The 25,263-nt window shown below is 39.4% G+C and overlaps 1 protein-coding gene across 1 annotated transcript; it reads right to left on the bottom strand.

Annotated features, from left to right (window-relative positions):
- Positions 1-2,521: 2,521 nt before the first annotated feature.
- On the bottom strand, positions 2,522-24,225 carry LOC306988095 (putative C-type lectin domain family 20 member A; the record flags this gene model as incomplete). Its single annotated transcript, XM_079592835.1, has 6 exons — positions 2,522-2,874; positions 4,397-4,485; positions 5,692-6,030; positions 9,392-9,763; positions 21,719-21,778; positions 24,147-24,225. 6 exons carry the CDS (start codon positions 24,223-24,225, stop codon positions 2,764-2,766), a joined length of 1,050 nt encoding a protein of 349 aa, XP_079448961.1. The 3' UTR covers positions 2,522-2,763.
- Positions 24,226-25,263: the final 1,038 nt, after the last annotated feature.

The raw sequence follows: 25,263 nt of genomic DNA, 5'->3' as shown, positions 1-25,263 counted from the left end.
CACTCAAAGCAAGGAGAGTCCGCTTTTAGCCATTATGCCAGCCGCAGCTGAACCAGCTTCCAGAAGAGATCAGGTGTGCTCCTACTGTAGCCACATTCACATCCAGACTCAAAACACTTTGTTTAACTTTGCATTTACTGAATGAGCACTGTGCCACTGTTCGTCCGACTGTTTGCACTGTATTTTATTGTATTTATTTTTTTATTCTAAACTGTTTTAATTATTCTTATTTCTTTTGATTATTTTAATTTATTCTATGTAAAGCACTTTGAATTACCATTGTGTATGAAATGTGCTATATAAATAAACTTGCCTTGCCTTGGGCCATCCACCGTCGCCCTCACACCACCTGGTCCGTCCGCTACCACCCTAATACCAACTGGCCCGTCCACCGTCCACCGCCACACCATCCGCTGCCCTCACACCACCTGAGCCATCAGCCAATCAGTTTCTTTCATTTGTTTCTTACTATTACTTTTGACATTGTTATTGTTAGTGTTGTGACTGGAATGTTTCCATTTGTACTGTTGCAATATCTGTTTGTTAAATATCTTGTTCATGTTTTATACATTTTAACCAGTGCTAATTTGCATAAAATTAATGAATTTAAATGGATGAATAAACAAACATGTTGCCCAATTGTTATTTTCTTAATTTGTCTTTATTTATTATACTTTCAATAAATGGTTAGTTACCTTTCCATCATTAAAAATGGGTGTCTCAACTGTACCTTGGTAGTATCTCAACTGTACCACATATAGGTACAGTTGAGACTGAGTTGACACAAAAAGCACCTTATTTTTATTCGATAATTGTGGAAAATATAAACTACTTATGGGTATTATTGATTGATAATATATTCGTCTACAAGCTAATTTAATGTCATGTGGCATTTCATGTGGTAAATCACTTCTTTTCAGTATCTATTTTTGTGTGAAAAATCAAAACCCAAAAAGTGTCTCAACTGTACACAGTCTACCCACACTCCTTTTCTTGGAGCCAGGAAAACACTCCGTGCCAGATCGAAATGACTCCCGACGTTCATTAGAACCTTCGACGGGACACACAAACACACGTGTTGCTTCATGCACTGCTGATAAAACGGCTTAAGCATCAATCTCATATGTGACCCTGGACCACAAAACCAGTCACGAGTCGCACGGGTATATCTATGGCACTAGCCAACAACACATTATGGGTCAAAATGATCGATTCTTCTTTTGTGCCAAAAATCAATGTTCCATGAAGACATTTTGTAAATTTCCTACCGTAAATACATAAAACCTTTATTTTTGTGAGTGAATGCAGCAAAATCATGAACATAAATGGATAACTTTATAGGCGATTTTTTTGCATCTTCAGATTCCAGATTTTTGAATAGTTGTATCGTCCAAATATTGTCCTGTCCTAACAAACCATACATCAATGGAAAGATTATTTATTCAGCTTTCAGATGAAGCATGTGTAACAGGTACATAAAGTGTACTGTTAAATGTATGTTAGTAGTTTCCGGGGCCACAAAACTGTGCGTTTTTACGTGAAAAAATTATTTGAGTTTCAAAGCTTGATTAATTTACATCACAAAAAACACGCCAGACAAAACTCATACCTCAGTTTTAATCGGCACTATTTTCTTTCCATTTCTATCAATCCGCGCTACTGTCAACGTCAACAGTGCGCACGTTATGCACACACACACACACACACACACACTTAAAAATGTATTGTGTGGTGGAAACAAGCTTCCATACACAGCAGATTTAAAATAAAATAAAAATGTAATGTTAGTTTTTTTTCCTCTAAGCAGTTGAAGCAAAAAACGACGAGTTCCTCGTGTGGGAACATTATTCTGGTCATTATGTGAGTATTTCTTCAGAGCCAGTTTTCTGTATGGATGAATTTGAGATATTTACAGGTAAACTATGGGACATGATGATAAAAAATTAGATGGAAAGAAAAATATATGTCTTACATATTATATATTGTTTTTGCGTTCGCTCGCAAAATGTTTGCGTTACCCTGAGTAATTTTGTGTTGGTTCACAAAATCTTTGAGTTCTAAATATAGATTTCTCATTCTTAGATAATTAATAGATAATTAATAAACTAATAAGTATAGGCTATGGAGTAATTGTGGTAACAATCACTGTGTCAGAATCATCAAGCGGCTTACATTTGTGAATCAACATTGTGGCGTAGTCTCTCTTGTTATGTGCATTCACGTGTGTATGTGAATGTAACGGAGGCCAGCTAGCAGTCGCTGTGCGAGTAAACCTCACTCCTCTGATCTCAGTCTTTAGCCTCCTCGTCAGAGCGCCTGACTCTCACACCGGAGACCCGGGTTCGAGGCCGGCACAGAGCGGGGCGAGTAGGACCCAGGTGGAGGGGTTACATGAATCAGAGAACAAATGCAACGACTGTGGTTATTAGCGCGTACAGTTTATACAGTGCATTTGTGTGACGTCAACTAGTGTTTAAGTCAGTAGTGCTTTTTATTGTGAGAAGATCTGATGCAGTTTTTTATATCATCCCAAAGCCTTTATTTATTCTTCATGATGATTTTACAGTGTGTACATGTGTTAGCTCATATTCAGGTGTACATATATGTCTACTAAATGAATAAATGCAAAACAAATAGATCAAAATTTATTTTTGACTAATTACTTGTAAGTTGTAATTCATCTAGTTTAATTTAGATGTATGTAACTAAGAAAGAAATGAAGCATGTTTGAGATTGAAGTTTCACTCCATGAAGAACATGACTTCAGCAAACTGGAGTACTGGCATTGCTGGTCTTTTTCTTCTGGAAGATTTTTCCGTTGGGTTGTTTCCTCCATGTAAGTGTGACGTCCTGACCGCTCAGCATCTGCTGTAACTAATCCACAAAACAGGCTTTCATTAAACAAGTGTGATGCATTTCTCATCAAAATTATCATCTTATACTTTAAAAATCTTACAGAAAGTGCAGAAACTGGCGAAGCTCAAAACACACACATAATATTTTGTCATTATAAGAAGGACTGACTAACTCATTGAACAAATGATTCCAAATCTGAACACATTCGTCGCCAAAAACAAATTTTGCAAAAGGTCTTAATAAAGACTTGCTGTGATGATCCTCATTAGACTCTCATCACTGTAATACATGAATGGAAATCATCAGCCAGCACAGAATTTAAATACATTACAGGAGCTCTTCGCATGTCGGTCAAAATTACAGAATTATTATTTTTCAACGAAATTAACTATATTTTAGTTCGATAATGTTTTTTTATTTAATATTTTTAGGGGATTTTATGGTATGGTACTAAATTATATTTATGCTGTATTTATAATCCATTTATTCACTTTTTGAGCATAGACCTGACAATTAAATTTCCAACTTAAACTGTGGTAAATCTCTTTTTAAAGTTTCTAAAAAAGTTGCAGAATTTTACGTTCATTGTTATGAAAAATTAGCAAAAATACTATTTTAAATTTGTATGTACATGTTTTACTCTAAAACCGGAAAAAAAAATTAAGCTATAAATCTAAACAAGTTTGATATCTCAGTAAATGATCTGTCAGTAAGATTGTGTTCGGCTGCAGTACCAAACGCTTCCAATAAAAGAAATTCGTCTCCCATTCATCTCTAATGCGCTCATTTTTGACAGCGAGGAGCATGAGTGTGACTCTTTTTTTCAGGATAATTTACCATTTAATTATTTATTTATTTGATTAGATGAATGTGATAATTTTTGGGCCTGAAATCGCTGATACAACCTTTAACATGAACTAATAATGAATTGCACGTATAAAGCATTTATTAATCTTTGTTAATGTTAATTTCAACATTTACTACTTTATTCAAATCTTGTGCACATTAGTTCATGCACTGTGAACTAACATGAACTAACAATGAACAGCTGTATTTCTATTAACTAACGTTAACAAAGATGAACAAATACAGTAACAAATGTATTGCTCATGGTTAGTTCATGTTGGTTAATACATTGACTAATGAACCTTATTGTAAAGTGTTACCAAATTTGTATGTACACGTTTTACTCTAAAACTGTGAAAAAATCAAAGCTATAAATCTAAACAACTTTCAGTAAGATTGTTGTTCGGCTGCAGTACCAAACGCTTCCACTAGAGGAAATTCGTCTCCCATTCATCTCTAATGCGCTCATTTTTGACAGCGAGGAGCATGAGTGACTCTTTTGATCAGGATCATTTACCCTGTTCGAATCATGTTCATGATTTTTTTTTTCACACAGCAAGTGCCAAACCCTTTACCAAGTTTCAAACTATTCCGATGAAGAAAACAAAACAAAAACATATGTAAAATGTGTTCTGTCAAAAATGACCCAAGAGCAGCGGAGTGTGAATTCTAGTCTGTTGAGTATAAAACCCACCTTGTGTGAGACGAGTGCACTCAATGTAGCGTCGTCCGCGTCCTCACTGGCGTTGACCTGCACTCGGATCACCTGCTGCTTACTCTTCACTGCAGGACAACACACGTCATATCTTACTTTGGGTTTTATTATATCTTACTTTATGAATATGTAGATTAGGGATTCCCAAACTTCTTGTCAGCCGAACACCTTTGACCAAAATCAGGGTGCTCTGATCAGGAGTCGATACGATCACTGATATCTATTCTCTAAACCAATATCTATTTGAAGAGTTCTGTTAATCCTGTAGAATTATTGGATGCTTCAGTGTGATCTTACAGACATTCATTCAGGGCTGGAATCTCCTTTTTGAAGACGGGAGAATCCCTCCTTTAGTGACTCTTGTGGGGGGATTATTTTATTTGAGGGGGAGGGGCATTTTTATTTTTTTTATTCAAAAACATATATTTAGAATTCTTTGATATTTAAAATTATTTTAACTAAATGTTTGATTATGCAGTGCATTTTTGGATTTAAAATGGGGCAGTTGCACAATAGCTTACACACACAGAACAAGCCTGATTTCAAACTCAAAAGTTAACAGTCAGTAATACAATAAGAACAAATAAACAAATTATAAGCAGTAGCACAAATAAATAAAATAAACAGTGCTGGTAGTTTTTTTTTTTTTTTTTTTTCATGTATGTAACAGTAGTATTGAGGGAAGAAATACTAAATAAATTTACTAATGAATCAAATGTAAAATATTACCGGATGATCTTCCCTAAATAAATTAAACACAGATTAATCATTAAAATTAAGGTCACAAAACTGTGTCAGTGAGTGTCATTAATGTTAATCAAACAACAACAGACTGAGAAATAATCAGAGACAGCAGAAGGATTATATAAAAATATTAAATATTCTAGTTGTTTATCTGCATGCCATGTGAACATTAACCAACAGCAGAGAACTGTGAACATGTGAATATGTTGTTTTATTAGTATAAATTATAACATACTTATAAATAGTGATGCACCGAAATTTCACCTACTGATAACATTTGGCCGAAACCGCTATTTCCGAGTTTCGGACCTAAATGGTTTTCGAGTGCATCCCTATTCATATAGCATTTGAATTTTTATAAAAATATACATATAATATAAATATTTTAATTTGACATTTTTATGATTTAATTAATTATTAACTTTACACAGTTCTCTCATGAACCTCCAGTTTGGGAAACTCCTATTAAATGAACAGTCATATTCAGTTTTTGTCAACAAACAACTAAAGAACGGAAGTAAAGGACTCACCAATGCTGCAGTAGAAGTAATGAAGTCCAGAGCAAACGTCAGCGTTAATAGAAGTACTATTATAAATTGCACCGGCACAGTTTTTGCCCTTCGTGTTGATTCTCTGAGCAGTGAGTTGGGTTGAGGAAGTCAAGCTGGCCTGATCTGACCACTTCCACGAGTCCCTGTACAGTCCGATCCAGCACTCATCCCTATAAATCAAGCTGACAATCTTGTTGTTGTCGTCTCGACTCCTAACAGTGGCCAGGTCTGTGTAATGCTCTCTGCAATACGTCTGAGCGTCAAGCCACGTCTTTGGCATTCTTATTACAACCATTTTCTGTGTTGCGCTGGTACTTTCTGTGAAAAACAGAGTCAAGACATCAAAGGCATGACAAGACTAAATCATGTTCTCTATTTTAATGAGTGAGAGCCTCTTAAACCTGAAAAACCTTAAACCTGAAAAACCTTTTTTTTATATATATATTTCCATAGTTTATGGACCCAGCATGGATAAATTTTTTATTTTTTTTTATCCCTTTATACTCCATTTCAGTTATTCTACTTCAAAATATCAGGTTTAATTTACTTGACATTTCTTTGTAATTATTTGTGAAATTTACTACCAATTTCTGAGTGAAGTTGTAAATCTTACACCAAATATTTTCAGTGTTAAAACCTGTATAATCTTTTCCTTTGTGTTCCACGAAAGACATTAATACAAGATTGAAAATACATGATGGTCAGTTATTGACAAACACTAGTTTTTTTGGGTGAACTATCCCTTTAATCTCCCATTTTGAGTGCTATATGTCTATTTTGAGAATATTTAAAGTATAACATTTAGGGATGCATCGATATGAACATTTTGGCTGATACGATAACCGATATATTGGCTGATAAATCTAAATCCACATTTTTATACATATACTGAACAAAATTATAAACGCAACACTTTTTTTTTGCCCCTATTTTTCATGAGCTGAACTCAAAGAGCTAAGACTTTTTCTATGTACACAAAAGGCCTATTCCTCTCAATTATTGTTCACAAATCTGTCTAAATCTGTGTTAGTGAGCAATTCTCCTTTGCCGAGATAATCCGTCCACCTCACAGGTGTGGCATATCAAGATGCGGATTAGACAGCAGGATTATTGCACAGGTGTGCCTTAAGCTGTCCACAATAAAAGGCCACTCTGAAATGTGCAGTTTTATCACACAGCACAATGCCACAGATGTCGCAAGTTTTGAGGGAGTGTGCGGTTGGCATTCTGACTGCAGGAATGTCCACCAGAGCTGTTGCCTGTGACTTGAATGTTCATTTCTCTACCATAAGCCGTCTCCAAAGACGTTTCAGAGAATTTGGCAGTACATCCAACCGGCCTCACAACCACAGACCACGTGTGACCACACCAGCCCAGGACCTCCACATCCAGCATCTTCACCTCCAAGATCGTCTGAGACCCGCCATCCGGACAGCGGCTGCAACAGTCGGTTTGCCAAACTAAAGAATCTCAGCACACACTGTCAGAAACCGTCTCAGGGAAGCTCATCTGATGCTCGTCGTCCTCATCGGGTCTCGACCTGACTGCAGTTCGTCGCCGTAACCGACTTGAGTGGGCAAATGCTCACATTCGATGGAGTCCAGCACTTTGGAGAGGTGTTCTCTTCACGGATGAATCCGGTTTTCACTGTACAGGGCAGATAGCAGACGGCATGTGTGGCGTTGTGTGGGTGAGCGAGCGGTGTGCTGATGGCCACGCTGTGGATCGAGTGGCCCATGGTGGCGGGGGGGTTATGGTATGGGCAGGCGTATGTTATGGACAACGAACACAGGTGCATTTTATTGATGGCAATTTGAATACACAGAGATACCGTGACGAGATCCTGAGGCCCATTGTTGTGCCGTTCATCCACGACCATCACCTCATGTTGCACATGATAATGCACGGCCCCATGTTGCAAGGATCTGTACACAATTCCTGGAAGCTGAAAACATCCCAGTTCTTGCATGCCCAGCATACTCACCGGACATGTCACCCATTGAGCATGCTTGGGATGCTCTGGATCGGCGTATACGACAGTTTACAGTTTATAAATAGCATTTATAATTTTGCTCAGTGTAGTTTGATTACAAAAACAAAAGTCTCACTATGTCCCAAACACACAATTATAATGTTCTCATGATAATTTTTTATGTAACCGATATGACATGACTATGTGGCACTTAACTGTATTTTAATTTTTTAAAGGGATTTCAGTCATATTTCACACAATTCAAACAGTGCGCATCTGAAGTGTCTCAGCTGAAGGAAGTAATCCATTATTTATCTGCTTTAATATATCGGCAACATTTTATAATCAGGTCAATAATGATAACATTAAAAAATGACATATATCAGCCGATACCGATATGGTGGCCGATATATATATCGTGCATCCCTAATACAATTAAAATATTTTTTAAGTGTGATATCAACTTAAATGGTATGAAATCCCATTGCAGCCACTAGAGTTCCAGTTGAGGTCATTGTGTTATTAACTGATTATGTACATTTATTATAATTAAATCGTAAGACAATGTAATTTAGGGGTTGGTGAAATACCAGATAAAACGATAAACCATACAAATATGTAAAACTGCAATGCTGAATCTCCAATCTCTAAAAATCATATTTACTCGATTAGTGAATGTAATTGCAGTCTAAATATGATTGCGCACATCCTTCTATTGGGTTGTTGCTCACATAAACACAAACACACAAATGCAGTGTAGTCCGATTCACAAACAAACGACTCATTTGAGCAGCTGTGTGTAGTGATTCAATGATTCATTTGAATCGGTCTGACAAATCGTTCACTTAATTTGAGAACTGCAAGTTACCCTTTCCAAATAAAACAATTGTGTTAAACTTTACTTTATAACTTTATCATTATATTTAAAAAAAAACTTTATCATTCTATGATTAGGCCTGTTGTGATTATTATTTATTCCAATCGTGGTTATCCGACATGGCCAAATGATAAAAAAAAAACACTGTTATAAAGCACACAAAGATAGTCAAAGATTGTTGGTTTAATAAGACTGCATTATATTAAATATTACATTGTGTTGCATTATATTGTATAATGTTATAATGAATTACGTCATTAAGGTGAAACTCAGAAAAATTTAATATTGTGCAAAAGTTCATTTATTTCAGTAATTCAACTTAAAAGGTGAAACTAATATAGACTCATTACATGCAAAGTGAGATATTTCAAGCCTTTGTTTGTTATAATTTTGCTTACAGGTTATGAAAACCCCACATTCAAAGGCTATATAATATATTAGTTTCACCATTGAAGTTGAATTACTGAAATAAATGAAGTTTTGCACGATATTCAAATTTTTTAAGATTCACCTGTATGTGCCGATTTTATTATTATTTTGTATATACGATTCCGAGTAAATAAATAACATGTTGGCTTTAACTTTTACATAATTAAATCTTTAATCACTATTATTTATCTGCTAAAAATTAATGAATCTGCCTAATTGTAATATACATTTTTACTTCTATCACCACCCCCCTAATGCCATTATATTAATGTCTTCATGCTTACAGTATTCCTCATTTGAAAGTTGCTTTGGATAAAAGCGTCTGCTAAATTAATAAAGAGATGTATATGTAATAAATGCATACACTGAAATCATGCGCATCAATAAAGAGTGTTTCTCACCATCGCTACACACGAAATATCTTGTTTCATTGCAGTAGTAATCATTCCAGTATCCAGCGTAAGATATCATGACACACTCCTCTCCCGCACCGTAGTTATCCGGCTGGCCAGAATACCAGGTCTGAAACACTACACTCTCCTCTTGATAAGACCAACGCCAGCTGTTGATGTCATTGTAGAGTCCAATCCAGGAAAAAGAATAAAACTTTTCTTCATCCGCGACTTCTTGCAGAGTGGTCCAGTCTTCAACGCTCTGAACTGTGGCCAGGTCGATGTGGTTTTCCCTGCAGTAATTCTGAGCTTTTCCCCACGGCATTGCCTCTCGGATCAGAACATACCCGTGTGGTTTACACAGAGTTAGTGACACGAGTCCTGTCGACAGAATACACTCATTTGCATATGTGTATATATTATTTTCCCCAGTTTCCCCTTAAATGATGCACTCAATGTATTTGTTTCTATTTGGCTGGATTTTTAAATATTTTAGTATCATTGTTGAACAAGATCTTGTTGTCTTCGATTTTGATGTTCGTTTAAGAAATTACAGTATTAGTATATATGTAGTATTTCTGTTGTAAAGCACTGCTAAAATATTGGAGATTGATTGATAGGACATCTTGATTTCTTATTATGTTTTTTTCAGATATTCCCCTTTATACTGTGTGTAATAGAGCTGTTTGTGAATGTAAAAGCTCTGCAAAGATCAAAGATAAATTGAGTTTTTGTCTACTACTAAACGATTTAGTCGATTCTGAACTGAAACGAATCGTCAGTAATTCCAATTTCACTTTCTGTAGTATCTGTGTAGGTTTGTAACTAATTTGCATAATGCCCGCCTCTGGTCTTGATTGGCTGAACAGCGTCTCTTAGCCCCGCCCTCAAACAATGTAGTTTATCTGAGACTGGAAGAGTTTAGTTCGTGTTGTTCATGTCGAGAAGACGCGTTTATTTTATTGTATTTTATTTATTGCCCAAAGTGCTTTCCTTTAAAACAATATTCCAACAGCATAGATAGCCAAAAATACAAAAAAAAACATTAAACACCACACCAAACCAAAGTACATTTAAAATGCGCCCTCAACCGTGATTTAAAAACACCCAGTGTAGTACAACAACTAATATACAAGATTTAGGGATCTTTAAAAGTGATGTTTGAGATGACCTCAATAGCCTAGTCGTCTGATAAACCTGGAGAAGATCTCAAATATATTCAAGAGCTAGGCCATCTTAAAAACAAACAGTAAAACCTTAAACATGACCCTGAAATTAACTGGGAGCCACTGCCAAAGCATGTCCACTTATCCCGGACGAGCCCCCATACGGTCAAACCCAAGCGACCGTTCCTGTTCGTATCACTGTGTATCAAGAGCTGAGATTCAGATATGATAATGAGCAGTTCGTTTCTGACCAATGGGTCATCTGACCAATCAGAGCAAAGCAGCTCTCATTGAGAGAAAATTGTTGCGTACTTAAATTCAAATCCTTATTTAATCTTGAACAAACTATATTTTAAGGTGAGACACAGCAGGCAAAAACATCGTTTTTTTTGTTTTTACTAGTCAATTTTTAGATAAAAATCAATAACATGTCTTATTTCAGATTTGTGGTGAAAAAAAGTCCGAAATACACATTTAGGTCTTTAATTTTACTACACGTTGTCTGTTTGCGTCTGTAGATTTCTCATAAATTCAAAAAAAGTTGCCGTTATAAATCATCCCGCTGCTCCGCGATCTCTGTCTGCTCATCACACACACCGCTGGAAAGCTCTCTCTCACCTGTACAATGCTGTCGGATCCAAATATGGTCATTTCCTTTTTGTCAGCAACCAATCGTGAAAGTAAAAGGGCTGAATACGCAATCTCATTGGCTGATGATAAATCTTTAAAGCCCGTTTTCTCAAAATGACTTTTCTCTCATTCTCCAAGTCCGAAATCTCCACTTCAGTCGCACCGATATCCCTCTGGGGTCGGCAATCATGCCGGCGTGATCTGCTCGCTTTTTTTTCTTATCAGTGCAAAAGAGATTCAAAATACTCTGTTGGTTTTGATCTTACATTTGAGTGTTTTACATAATTCGATCTAGTTAAGTTTCTATTTTTTTTGTGTATACTCACAATAAAAACAATGTGTTGTGTCTTTCGCCAAATAAAGAAAAATAAACATGATGCGAGTTCTGCCTTCTCTCTGTCAGGGAAGTCCATTCTGAAACGCGTCAGAAAATGAACTGTAACTCAGCGAATACTTGTCACTCAGGAACGAGAGATTTGTCTTTATGAAGCTAGAATTCTCTTTTTTTCAATGAAGTAATTTATATTAAAAAACACATATTCTTAGTTTATGTAATCCGTTTGAAACCAAGGAGAGGCGCAGTTTTTCGTTCTCCCCTCATTATTTTTAATGAGCTGATGCCGCCACGCCCCCTGGCGCTATTCACATGGTAATAGTTGAGGTGATCTATATTCACATGGTAATAGTTTAGGTGATCTACATTCACATGGTGATAGTTGAGGTGATCTATATTCACATGGTAATAGTTGAGGTGATCTATATTCACATGGTAATAGTTTAGGTGATCTACATTCACATGGTAATAGTTGAGGTGATCTACATTCACATGGTAATAGTTTAGGTGATCTATATTCACATGGTAATAGTTGAGGTGATCTATATTCACATGGTAATAGTTTAGGTGATCTATATTCACATGGTAATAGTTTAGGTGATCTATATTCACATGGTAATAGTTTAGGTGATCTATATTCACATGGTAATAGTTTAGGTGATCTATATTCACATGGTAATAGTTAAGGTGATCTATATTCACATGGTAATAGTTTAGGTGATCTATATTCACATGGTAATAGTTTAGGTGATCTATATTCACATGGTAATAGTTGAGGTGATCTATATTCACATGGTAATAGTTTAGGTGATCTATATTCACATGGTAATAGTTTAGGTGATCTATATTCACATGGTAATAGGTAATAGTTGAGGTGATCTATATTCACATGGTAATAGGTAATAGTTGAGGTGATCTATATTCACATGGTAATAGGTAATAGTTGAGGTGATCTATATTCACATGGTAATAGGTAATAGTTGAGGTGATCTATATTCACATGGTAATAGTTGAGGTGATCTATATTCACATGGTAATAGTTGAGGTGATCTATATTCACATGGTAATAGTTGAGGTGATCTATATTCACATGGTAATAGTTGAGGTGATCTATATTCACATGGTAATAGTTTAGGTGATCTATATTCACATGGTAATAGTTGAGGTGATCTATATTCACATGGTAATAGTTTAGGTGATCTATATTCACATGGTAATAGTTTAGGTGATCTATATTCACATGGTAATAGGTAATAGTTGAGGTGATCTATATTCACATGGTAATAGGTAATAGTTGAGGTGATCTATATTCACATGGTAATAGTTGAGGTGATCTATATTCACATGGTAATAGTTGAGGTGATCTATATTCACATGGTAATAGTTGAGGTGATCTATATTCACATGGTAATAGTTGAGGTGATCTATATTCACATGGTAATAGGTAATAGTTGAGGTGATCTATATTCACATGGTAATAGTTGAGGTGATCTATATTCACATGGTAATAGGTAATAGTTGAGGTGATCTATATTCACATGGTAATAGTTGAGGTGATCTATATTCACATGGTAATAGTTGAGGTGATCTATATTCACATGGTAATAGTTGAGGTGATCTATATTCACATGGTAATAGTTTAGGTGATCTATATTCACATGGTAATAGTTTAGGTGATCTATATTCACATGGTAATAGTTTAGGTGATCTATATTCACATGGTAATAGTTGAGGTGATCTATATTCACATGGTAATAGTTGAGGTGATCTATATTCACATGGTAATAGTTGAGGTGATCTACATTCACATGGTAATAGTTGAGGTGATCTATATTCACATGCTAATAGTTGAGGTGATCTATATTCACATGGTGATAGTTGAGGTGATCTATATTCACATGCTAATAGTTGAGGTGATCTATATTCACATGCTAATAGTTGAGGTGATCTATATTCACATGGTAATAGTTGAGGTGATCTATATTCACATGGTGATAGTTGAGGTGATCTATATTCACATGGTAATAGTTGAGGTGATCTATATTCACATGGTAATAGTTGAGGTGATCTATATTCACATGGTAATAGTTTAGGTGATCTATATTCACATGGTAATAGTTGAGGTGATCTATATTCACATGGTAATAGTTGAGGTGATCTATATTCACATGGTAATAGTTTAGGTGATCTATATTCACATGGTAATAGTTTAGGTGATCTATATTCACATGGTAATAGTTTAGGTGATCTATATTCACATGGTAATAGTTTAGGTGATCTACATTCACATGGTAATAGTTGAGGTGATCTATATTCACATGGTAATAGGTAATAGTTGAGGTGATCTATATTCACATGGTAATAGGTAATAGTTTAGGTGATCTATATTCACATGGTAATAGTTTAGGTGATCTACATTCACATGGTAATAGTTGAGGTGATCTATATTCACATGGTAATAGTTTAGGTGATCTACATTCACATGGTAATAGTTTAGGTGATCTATATTCACATGGTAATAGTTGAGGTGATCTATATTCACATGGTAATAGTTAAGGTGTTCTATATTCACATGGTAATAGTTGAGGTGATCTATATTCACATGGTAATAGTTGAGGTGATCTATATTCACATGGTAATAGTTGAGGTGATCTATATTCACATGGTAATAGTTGAGGTGATCTATATTCACATGGTAATAGTTTAGGTGATCTATATTCACATGGTAATAGTTTAGGTGATCTATATTCACATGGTAATAGTTTAGGTGATCTATATTCACATGCTAATAGTTGAGGTGATCTATATTCACATGGTAATAGTTTAGGTGATCTATATTCACATGGTAATAGTTGAGGTGATCTACATTCACATGGTAATAGTTTAGGTGATCTATATTCACATGGTAATAGTTTAGGTGATCTATATTCACATGGTAATAGTTTAGGTGATCTATATTCACATGGTAATAGTTTAGGTGATCTATATTCACATGCTAATAGTTGAGGTGATCTATATTCACATGGTAATAGTTGAGGTGATCTATATTCACATGGTAATAGTTGAGGTGATCTACATTCACATGGTAATAGTTTAGGTGATCTATATGCCTCGCACACGCCCTCCGATCAATGCCATAAAACACGCAGTTTCTTCGTCAGATTCACAGATAGTTCATCGCGTTTTGAGGATGGCACGCTTCTCCGGTAAAGTCGTCCTCCACATGATTATGGACAGCGAGGAAGAATTCACCTTTTCCTCAGAGAAACGGTTGCATCTCAGACGGAGAACGGCTGCATTTTCAAGAACGAATTGATCCCCCAGAGGATACAAGTTCGAGTAAGTTGTTAAGTGTTATATAATTATTTTTCTGATTATATAGAACTCTCATGAATTTTCAGACTATATTTGGCTTAGTTTTGGTTAGCTTTTGACATCTTACAGGAATGATTGCCTTACAATATCCCTAAATGGTCGTGTAAACGGTTTCAATGTGATATTACTCTCTAAACATATTTGTATTATATTTCACTCCGTTTTGATTAGCTTATGACACTGATTATCATGCTAAAAATACTGACTTTTGCGTAATGTAGCTTATTTGCGAATATCTGCTTAGGTGTAAATATGATTTTGTGCAAATATATTTCAGCCTCCGGTAAAATGTGATAGACCAGCCCGATCTCACGGCAATTCGTACGAATTTTACGAGGAGGCTAATTCGTACCAATTCATACGACCTCACTCGTACGAATTTGTACGTTTTTTGCTAAATCGTACATATTTTACGAGTTGCCAAAATCGTATGAATTCATACGAATGACCTACCCCTGACCCCGCCCCTAAACCCAACCGTCACGTGGGTTTAGACAAATCGTACAAATTCGTACGAGTGAGGTCGTACAAATTCGTACGAATTAACCACCTTTTAATCACTCGTACAAATTCGTCCGAATTGGTCGTGAGATAGCGTTGGATAGACCTATAAATACTACACATATTTTTATATATAAATGTTCGGTTTTGGTTAGCCTATGACACTTATCTTGCTAAAATATTGCCACAGATGATTGTAAATACAGGTGTAAATGTTTGAAATGCTCTAAATGCGTGCGGTCTATATGGCCATCAACAGCTCGCGGTGACGCAATCTATGGCCCATAAATAGATATTTCTCCGTCCTATGGCCCATCAACAGATATATAGACTACATGCATTGTGCGTCCATACCCATTAATCGCCCATCTTTGGATAATGTATGCTAACACAGTTGTTTTTATTTTTTTAGGAATGTGTTTGCATCACGCTCTCCTTCTCCAGCAGAGGGACACGCAGGTGTCGTTCAGTTCTCAATCGAGAATGATAGTAAGTGCACAGACGTAATATTTTACTGATGAAATGTAATTGTGTTTACATCGTCATAATATAAGTAGAGCCTACCTATTCTTGTGTGAAATTACAAAAACTGTTGTCTTTTTTTTAACCCATGGCCATAGTGATTGATAATGATAATAATACAGTTTCTTTGATTGTGTTATCAACAGATGTGACAATGAACATGTCCAAGCACCGGTCCCGAAGAGAGCCAATGCAAACAAGCAACAGGTCCAAGTCCACCCTGTCATGGAAAACCGAGACTGATGTTGACATGGTTGCACAGACTGCGTGATTCCTGCCCGGGAAACTGGACCGCAAGTGACCTCTGTTAACTCACATTCGCCCATGAGTCTGTTTGTAACAGTATACACTACCTTTCTTTCTTTTTTTTAAAGAATGTGTTAAGTTATATTGTTAGGAAAGATTTCTATTTTGAATAAAAGCTTTTCTTTTTAATCAGTGAATCCTGAAAAAAGTATCACAGGTTATAAAAAAATAGTAAGCAGCACAACGGTTTCCAACATTGATAATACCTGATTATCAGATCATGATATTAGAATGATTTCTGAAGGATCATGTGACACTGAAGACTGGAGTAAGGATGCTGAAAATTCAGCTTTGATCAAAGAAATAAATTATATTTTAAAGTATATTCAAATAGAAAATCATTATTTTAAATTGTAATAATATTTCACAATATTACTGTTGTTTCTGTATTTTTGATCAAATAAATGCAGCCTTCTTCCAAAAACATTAAAAATGGTAATGTCCAAACGTTTGACTGGTACTATATGTTTATATATGTACGGTAGCACTGTGGTCTTGTGAGGCACAACATTTAGTTCCTCCACATAGAGGAATTACAATAAAAACAGATTGAAAAACAAAACCTTTGAATCTCTTCTCATTCTCAGATTCTCCTCTCTGCCTCACAGCACCGTGATGGGGCATTAGCCATTGATGGGGCATTAGCCATTGATGGGGCATTAGCCATTGGGGGAGTGTCTATTGTCTCCCCTCATTCATATTCATGGGCATCAACACCCCTACGCATAAAGCAGCGCTGGCACAAAAACTGACTTACAAAGTTTAAATCGTTATATTGTTGTTTTGTGAAAGAGTGATCAGAATGATTTTCACATCATTTTGTAGTAAACATTCTAGCCTACAAGAATGGTAACTCAAAAGTCTTGTGCCAAACTATTCAGTATGAGTTATATGAGCTCATTGCAGTGACTATTTTTCCCCCAAAACGTACTAACCACGCATAATTTTTTTTTTCTATAAAATGCAAACATGTAACTTCCATTTTGCTCACATATTATTGTAGCAGAGTTTGTGCTGAATACAGCAGAATTATGAGTTGGCCAAAGGTATGATGTAAGTAGCTGAGATAAGCACAAATGTCAGGGCATGTCAAAACCTCTCAAGGGCCCCAACAACGCCTCAGACCCCAGAGGGATATACACCAAACGTTCCAGTCTTGTACCTAGTTATATTATGAAGACATTTACAGAGGGATTTGAAAATATATTATTCCTAGCCTGATTTATATAACATTTTATTCCAAAAAACATGTCGAAAATATATATTTTTAAGGCTATTGACAGTATATTCAGATTTACAGGATAACAAAAGTAGATATCCATATATCCCTCTGTAATTCCCCCCCCCCCCCCCCCATCTAATATGGGAACACAATGAAAAAATGTTTTTTAACCTGGCTTTATCCAATACTCAGATTTCGTTCTTTTAAATATATGCGAATTAGCAAATATTTAATTAGATATTGCCTAATTTGCGTATTTAAACATTCAATTACAGAAAACTTGTAATCATTTTTTTTCTCATCTTAATGTAGGAAATCAACTGGGAAAGTTTGATGGTGATATCAGCTAGTTACCCTATTCACCTGTAGTGTCTCGCCTTAATATTGTACTTTAAAGTGTAAAACAACAATTGCAGTGTGTTAATGTTCTCTGGTTAAGAAGTTCATCCACATTATTATTATTATTATAAATCATAACAATTAATTATTTAAAATAACAAATATTATATCTTATTTTCTTCTCCTTATTACCTCCTTATCTCCTTATATCTTATTACCCCTCCTTGAACTGCCACCTTAACGTGGTGGAGGGGTTTGAGTACCCGAATGACCCTAGGAGCTATGTTGTCCGGGGCTATATGCCCCTGGTAGGGTCTCCCAAGGCAAACAGGTCCTAGGCGACGGGTCAGACTAAGAGCGGTTCAAAACCCTTTATGAAGAAAAATACATCGAGGACCGTGACGTCGCCCGGTATGGCGCAGCCGGGGTCCCACCCTGGAGCCAGGCCCGGGGTTGGGGCTCGTATGCGAGCGCCTGGTGGCCGGGCCTCCCCCCACGGGGTCCGGCCGGGCTCAGCCCGAAGGAGCGACGTGGGGCCGCCTTCCCGTGGGCTCACCACCTGCAGGAGGGGCCGTAAGGGGCCGGTGCTTAGAGGATCGGGCGGCAGTCAAAGGCAGGGGCCTCGACAACCCGATCCCTGGACACGGAAACTAGCTCTAGGGACGTGGAACGTCACCTCGCTGGTGGGGAAGGAGCCTGAGATCGTGCGTGAGGTTGAGAGGTTCCAACTAGAGATAGTTGGAATCACCTCTACGCACGGCTTAGGTTCTGGAACCACACTCCTTGAGAGAGGATGGACTCTTCACCACTCTGGAGTTGCCCATGGTGAGAGGCGGCGGGCTGGTGTGGGTTTGCTCATAGCCCCCCGACTCAGCCGCCATGTGTTGGAGTTCACCCCGGTGAACGAGAGGGTCGTTTCCCTGCGCCTACGGGTTGGGGATAGGTCTCTCACTGTCGTGTGTGCCTACGGGCCAAACGGCAGTGCAGAGTACCCGGCCTTCTTGGAGTCTCTGGGAGGGGTGCTGGAAAGTGCTCCGACTGGGGACTCCGTCGTTCTACTGGGGGACTTCAACGCCCACGTGGGCAACGACAGTGTTACCTGGAGGGGCGTGATTGGGATGAACGGCCCCCCTGATCTGAACCCGAGCGGTGTTCAGTTATTGGACTTCTGTGCTAGTCACAGTTTGTCCATAACGAACACCATGTTCAAGCATAAGGGTGTCCATCAGTACACGTGGCACCAGGACACCCTAGGCCGTAGGTCGATGATCGACTTTGTGGTCGTTTCATCTGACCTACGGCCGTATGTCTTGGACACTCGGGTAAAGAGAGGGGCGGAGCTGTCAACTGATCACCACCTGGTGGTGAGTTGGATCCGATGGCGGAAGAGGAAGCTGGACAGACTCGGCAGACCCAAGCGTACTGTAAGGGTCTGCTGGGAACGTTTGGCCGAGTCTCCTGTCAGAGAGATCTTCAACTCCCACCTCCGGCGGAGCTTCGACCGGATCCCGAGGGAGGCTGGAGATATTGAGTCCGAGTGGACCATGTTCTCCACCTCCATTGTCGAAGCGGCCGCTCGGAGCTGTGGCCGTAAGGTCTCCGGTGCCTGTCGAGGCGGCAATCCCCGAACCCGGTGGTGGACACCGGAAGTAAGGGATGCCGTCAAGCTGAAGAAGGAGTCCTATCTGGCCTGGTTGGCTTGTGGGACTCCTGAGGCAGCTGACGGGTACCGGCAGGCCAAGCGAACTGCAGCACGGGTGGTTGTGGAGGCAAAAACTCGGGCCTGGGAGGAGTTCGGTGAGGCCATGGAAAAGGACTATCGGCTGGCCTCGAAGAGATTCTGGCAAACCGTCCGGCGACTCAGGAGAGGGAAGCAGTGCCCCACCAACGCTGTTTACAGTGGAGGTGGGCAGCTGTTGACCTCAACTGGGGATGTTGTCGGACGGTGGAAGGAATACTTCGAGGATCTCCTCAATCCTGCTGTCACGTCTTCCATGGAGGAAGCAGAGGCTGAGGTCTCAGAGGTGGACTCGCCCATCACCCAAGCTGAAGTCACCGGGGTAGTCAAAAAACTCCTCGGTGGCAAGGCACCGGGGGTGGATGAGATCCGCCCTGAGTACCTCAAGTCTCTGGATGTTGCGGGGCTGTCTTGGCTGACACGCCTCTGCAGCATCGCGTGGCAGTCGGGGACAGTGCCTCTGGGATGGCAGACCGGGGTGGTGGTCCCTCTTTTTAAGAAGGGGGACCGGAGGGTGTGTTCCAACTACAGGGGGATCACACTTCTCAGCCTCCCCGGGAAAGTCTATGCCAGGGTACTGGAGAGGAGAATACGGCCGATAGTAGAACCTCGGATTCAGGAGGAACAGTGCGGTTTTCGTCCGGGCCGTGGAACACTGGACCAGCTCTATACCCTCTACAGGGTGCTGGAGGGTTCATGGGAGTTTGCCCAACCAATCCACATGTGCTTTGTGGATTTGGAGAAGGCATTCGACTGTGTCCCTCGTGGCGGCCTGTGGAGGGTGCTCCGGGAGTATGGGGTCCGGGGTCCTTTGCTAAGGGCTGTCCGGTCCCTGTACGATCGAAGCAGGAGCTTGGTTCGCATTGCCGGCAGTAAGTCAGACTTCTTCCCGGTGCATGTTGGACTCCGGCAGGGCTGCCCTTTGTCGCCGGTTCTGTTCATAATTTTTATGGACAGAATTTCTAGGCGCAGCCAGGGGCCGGAGGGTGTCTGGTTTGGGAACAACACGATTTCGTCTCTGCTCTTTGCGGATGATGTTGTCGTGTTGGCCCCATCAGACCAGGACCTTCAGCATGCACTGGGACGGTTTGCAGCCGAGTGTGAAGCGGCTGGGATGAGAATCAGCACCTCCAAATCCGAGGCCATGGTCCTCAGTCGGAAAAAGGTGGCTTGCCTACTTCAGGTTGGTGGAGAGTTCCTGCCTCAAGTGGAGGAGTTTAAGTATCTTGGGGTCTTGTTCACGAGTGAGGGAAGGATGGAACGGGAGATTGACAGACGGATCGGTGCAGCTTCAGCAGTAATGCGGTCGATGTACCGGTCTGTCGTGGTGAAGAAGGAGCTGAGCCGCAAGGCGAAGCTCTCGATTTACCGGTCAATCTACGTTCCTACTCTCACCTATGGTCATGAGCTTTGGGTCATGACCGAAAGGACAAGATCCCGGATACAGGCGGCCGAAATGAGCTTTCTCCGCAGAGTGGCTGGGCGATCCCTTAGAGATAGGGTGAGGAGCTCGGTCACTCGGGAGGAGCTCAGAGTAGAGCCGCTGCTCCTCCACATCGAGAGGGGTCAGCTGAGGTGGCTCGGGCATCTGTTCCGGATGCCTCCTGGACGCCTTCCCTGGAAGGTGTTCCAGGCACGTCCCACCGGGAGGAGACCCCGGGGAAGACCTAGGACACGCTGGAGAGACTATGTCTCTCGGCTGGCCTGGGAACGCCTCGGTGTCCCCCCGGAAGAGCTAGAGGAAGTGGCTAGGGAAAGGGAAGTCTGGGCATCTCTGCTTAGACTGCTGCCCCCGCGACCCGGCCCCGGATAAGCGGAAGAAGATGGATGGATGGATGGATATCTTATTTTGTTCCTTTTTTGGATACAGTCATTATTTCCAAATTGTAATCGGCCGTTAGTGACGGATCTTGTCTGGACAGCTTTTTTGAGAATTAATTTTTCTTTGGCTCTCTTATGTAGATGCTTTCTTTAACTGTCAGTTGATAGTAGACAACCTGAATTATTATTGGCTTGATTACATTGACATTAATTATCCATGTTACAGGACATAACTCACTTTCCTCTACAACGATTTGTAGGATATTACACAGAACAGTTTTTTGTAAAATACACTACCATGTAAATGGAACAAATATGCAAATCATTTGTTGTAATTTCTGAGTTTTTATTTGTTTTTTTGTATGGTATGTTAATGTTTTACCTGAAAGAGAAAGCAGATTAAGACAAATTTGGTCCATCATCTTGCCAGAGGTTTTGTCAACTGGAAAAAAGTACAAATACAAAAAATGTAATTAGTTCTCTAATATACATATCATGCATTTAAGTTTACAAATTGACTTGATTTTTCTTAGGTTAAATGTATTTGAATGAAGGAAAGTGCATAATTTCATGTTTTATCGACGTGTTCTTTGCTGTGCTGCCAAATTATGAAAATATAATAAAATAAAATAGTACAATGACATGTCTATCTACAACAAGAAGAGGTGATGCTCAGAAAAGAGAGTAATATTAACAAAACATCCATCAAATCTGTTAATGGAATTGTCTTTTTAACATTATTAATCAGAGGAGAAAGTGTAAACTTGCATCTTTTAAAAGTACAGCGTAATTACCCGTTGTCTTTGAATTAAGTTTTGACGGATGAAGGTTTGGCCCACCTGTCCTGTAGCGATAGCAAGATTTCTTTCATTCAGTCACTACGAGTTACGTCAGAGAGTGACGAAATGGGGGTTTCGCTAGAGAGCCCTATCACCTTCGAGTATTAGAAAATTATCCAATGGTCTGTGGAATTTGCATCGCAAACTGGGTATAAAAGGTATGTGCTTCTCCTTCGTGTGACACCCTGTATACATAGTCACAGGGATTATTATTTTCTTCTTCATGTATTTGATTTATTTTATTGTGTTTATGATATTGTTTCAATTACTGTTTATATGCTGGACTTGTGATGTGTAACACCCTCAGTGGACCGTAGGGGGAGACAATGTGCTGATCGGAGACTATGAGGGTAACTATGAGTCGCGGAGAAGAAGCCGCCATTACAAGAGCGACTCGTTACTGATAACAGCACAACTGTGTCTGTCTCATTGTTTTACCAAACAGAAAACTTACTGCAGCACTGCCAGTCGGACGGCGGTCGTGCTACATTCGCCTTCTTCAAGCTATGAGTGCTTTTCAGTCGGTGTGTGTGTGACGGCGCGTTTCAGCGGATTCACGATCCTGCTGCTGGTCTGGGCAGTGGCTTGCACACGGCTCGTGTTTCTCCCCTGGGGGCTTTAGCACTACTAAAGAGCTTTTCTTCTAAAAGAGCTGCACAGGCACGTCTTTTTAAAGATGTCTCGCCCGTGTGTTTCTGGTTGTGTGCGCATGGTCTATCCACCTAACGGCCACGAGCACTGCCTCGCGTGTTTGGGCTTTTATCACGCTCGTGGATGAATCATGTTCTCATTGTGGGAACATGGCCATCGCAGTGTGTAGATTCAAGACTCAATGACCTCCGTGGGGGGTAGAGTCCCCTCTGCCTCACCCCAATCTATCTCCTCCTCGACAGGGGAAACTTTGGCTGGTGGCCAGGGTAATCTGAGACTGCAGTATATTCAGAATTGCGCTGCCAGGGTCCTGATGGGGGTGCGCAAATTTGAGTACATCACACCCATCCTCCATAAACTTCAATGGCTTCCTGTTAGGTTCAGGATTGAGTATAAGATCTGTCTCCTGACCTTTCAGTGTGTCTACGGCAGCGCACCATTGTACCTCAAAGAACTCATCAATACACACAACCCAACCCGACATCTTCGTTCCTCTGACAACCACAAACTCCAGGTCCCCAAGTCCAAACTCTGTAGCACTTTGAGATATGTTTGCTCACGTGTAAAGTGCAATATAAATTAAACATTATTATTATTAATCTAAGGGTTACGGTGTGGAACAACCCGACGAGTTTTTCTCGGGCCACGCCCCCCTCCACATCGCAAGCCGCGGAGCTTCCGCGTGAACCTGGTTCCTCTCGGGGACCCAGTGTTTCATTTGGGTCTCCGGCGGATGATGCTATGTCACTCACAGCATCACATGAAGTCTTATTCATGCTAGGCTGACTGGATGTGCAGGGAGTTCTCGTCCAGAACGGAAGCATACCGCCAATCCAAACTGTATGCTAATAGTCAATCATATTTGACGATAGTGGTCCTGACAGAAATGATAATAATAATAATAAACGGAGCAATTCCAAGAGGGTCCTCACACCATTGGTGCTTGGACCCTAATAATAAAAGAGACATCAGGAATGCAGTGCCATGTTAAAAAAGTTGTGCAATTAGCAATTATAAGATTAATATAGCATAATGTAATAATGTAACAAAATTTGCAGTATATCATAAAAATTTGTTTTTAAAAAAAACCCAAAAAATAATTTCAATCTTAAAGATCAGATTAAATGAAAAAAAAACCCTTGACTTGAATAATGACAAACTAAGAAGAGACAAACGAGTACAATATGATACATATCCCAGAAGATTTCAATGTTTCTGCATTAACAGACAGAATGAAGATTTCTTAAGACTCTCTGCTCTTTCAAAGCTTTTAAGTTCAGCATCCTCACTTTATTCCTAATATAAATGTTTATCCATTACCTTTCATGGAAAACCTCCTGCGGATCAGGAGTTCAGTGTGGAGACGCCGAGACTCGTTCCCGTTCTGACTTTGCTGCATCACAAGGATCCTCATTTAAATGGCATCGCAGAGCATGAAAATAAGCAGTAACTGATATCATCCTTATGGAAATGGATCATTTTTACATGCTTGTAAAAACAGCATCTCGATGCTCTTTTCTTCCATTAGGGTCTGTGATGTTAAGAGACCTGATTATTGCATGACCTTGAAACAAGTCATTATTTTTTAGTTTTTGTATTACTTTGGTTATTACTTTTGTATTACTTTGTCTCGTTCCCGGTTCTCGGGGGAACATAGGTTACAGTCGTAACCTGAGGCGTTCCCTTTCGAAAGGGAACTCCCAAAACGTCCTAAAACAATTTGGGGAATGAAATACCCACGCTGCCATGCTAAGGGGATGTTTGCCAATAATGGCTGTGACAAGCACAACACAGAGTTAAATCCCCCTACTGGTGCGCATCAGGCTGTCAGTAGCACTACACCCTACAGCCACTGCCGGAGCTTCATGCTTTAACCCTCTGGGGTCTGAGGGGTTTTTGGGGCCCTTGAGATGTTTTGACATGCCCTGACATTTGTGCTTTTTTCAGCTACTTACAAGATACCTTTGGCCAACACATAATTCTGCTGTATTCGGCACAAACTCTGCTACAATAATATGTGAGCAAAATGGAAGTTACATTTTTGCATTTTATAGAATTTTTTTTTTATGCGGGGATAGTAAGTTTTGGTAAATTTGTCTTGCCACAATAAGGCCATATAACACATACTTAATAGTTGTCCACAAGACTTTTGAGTTACCATTCTTGTAGGCTAGAATTTTTACTACAAAATGATGTGAAAATCATTCTGACCACTCTTTCACAAACAACAATATAACGATTAAAACTGTGTAAGTCAGTTTTGTGTCAGCACTGCTGTATGCGTAGGGGTGTTGATGCCATGAATATTAATGTGATTCACACAAGGGGAGACCATAGACACTCCCCCACTGGCTAATGCCCCATCAAGGTGCTGTGAGGCAGCCTGAACAAAGAATGATTCACTGATTAATACAATTTTTAAAAGAACATCATTTAT

This window comes from Phoxinus phoxinus (genome assembly GCF_949152265.1).
Source record: "Phoxinus phoxinus genome assembly, chromosome: 2".
In the NCBI taxonomy this organism is placed as follows: domain Eukaryota; kingdom Metazoa; phylum Chordata; class Actinopteri; order Cypriniformes; family Leuciscidae; genus Phoxinus; species Phoxinus phoxinus.
This window is presented reverse-complemented; position numbering and strand designations above follow the sequence as displayed.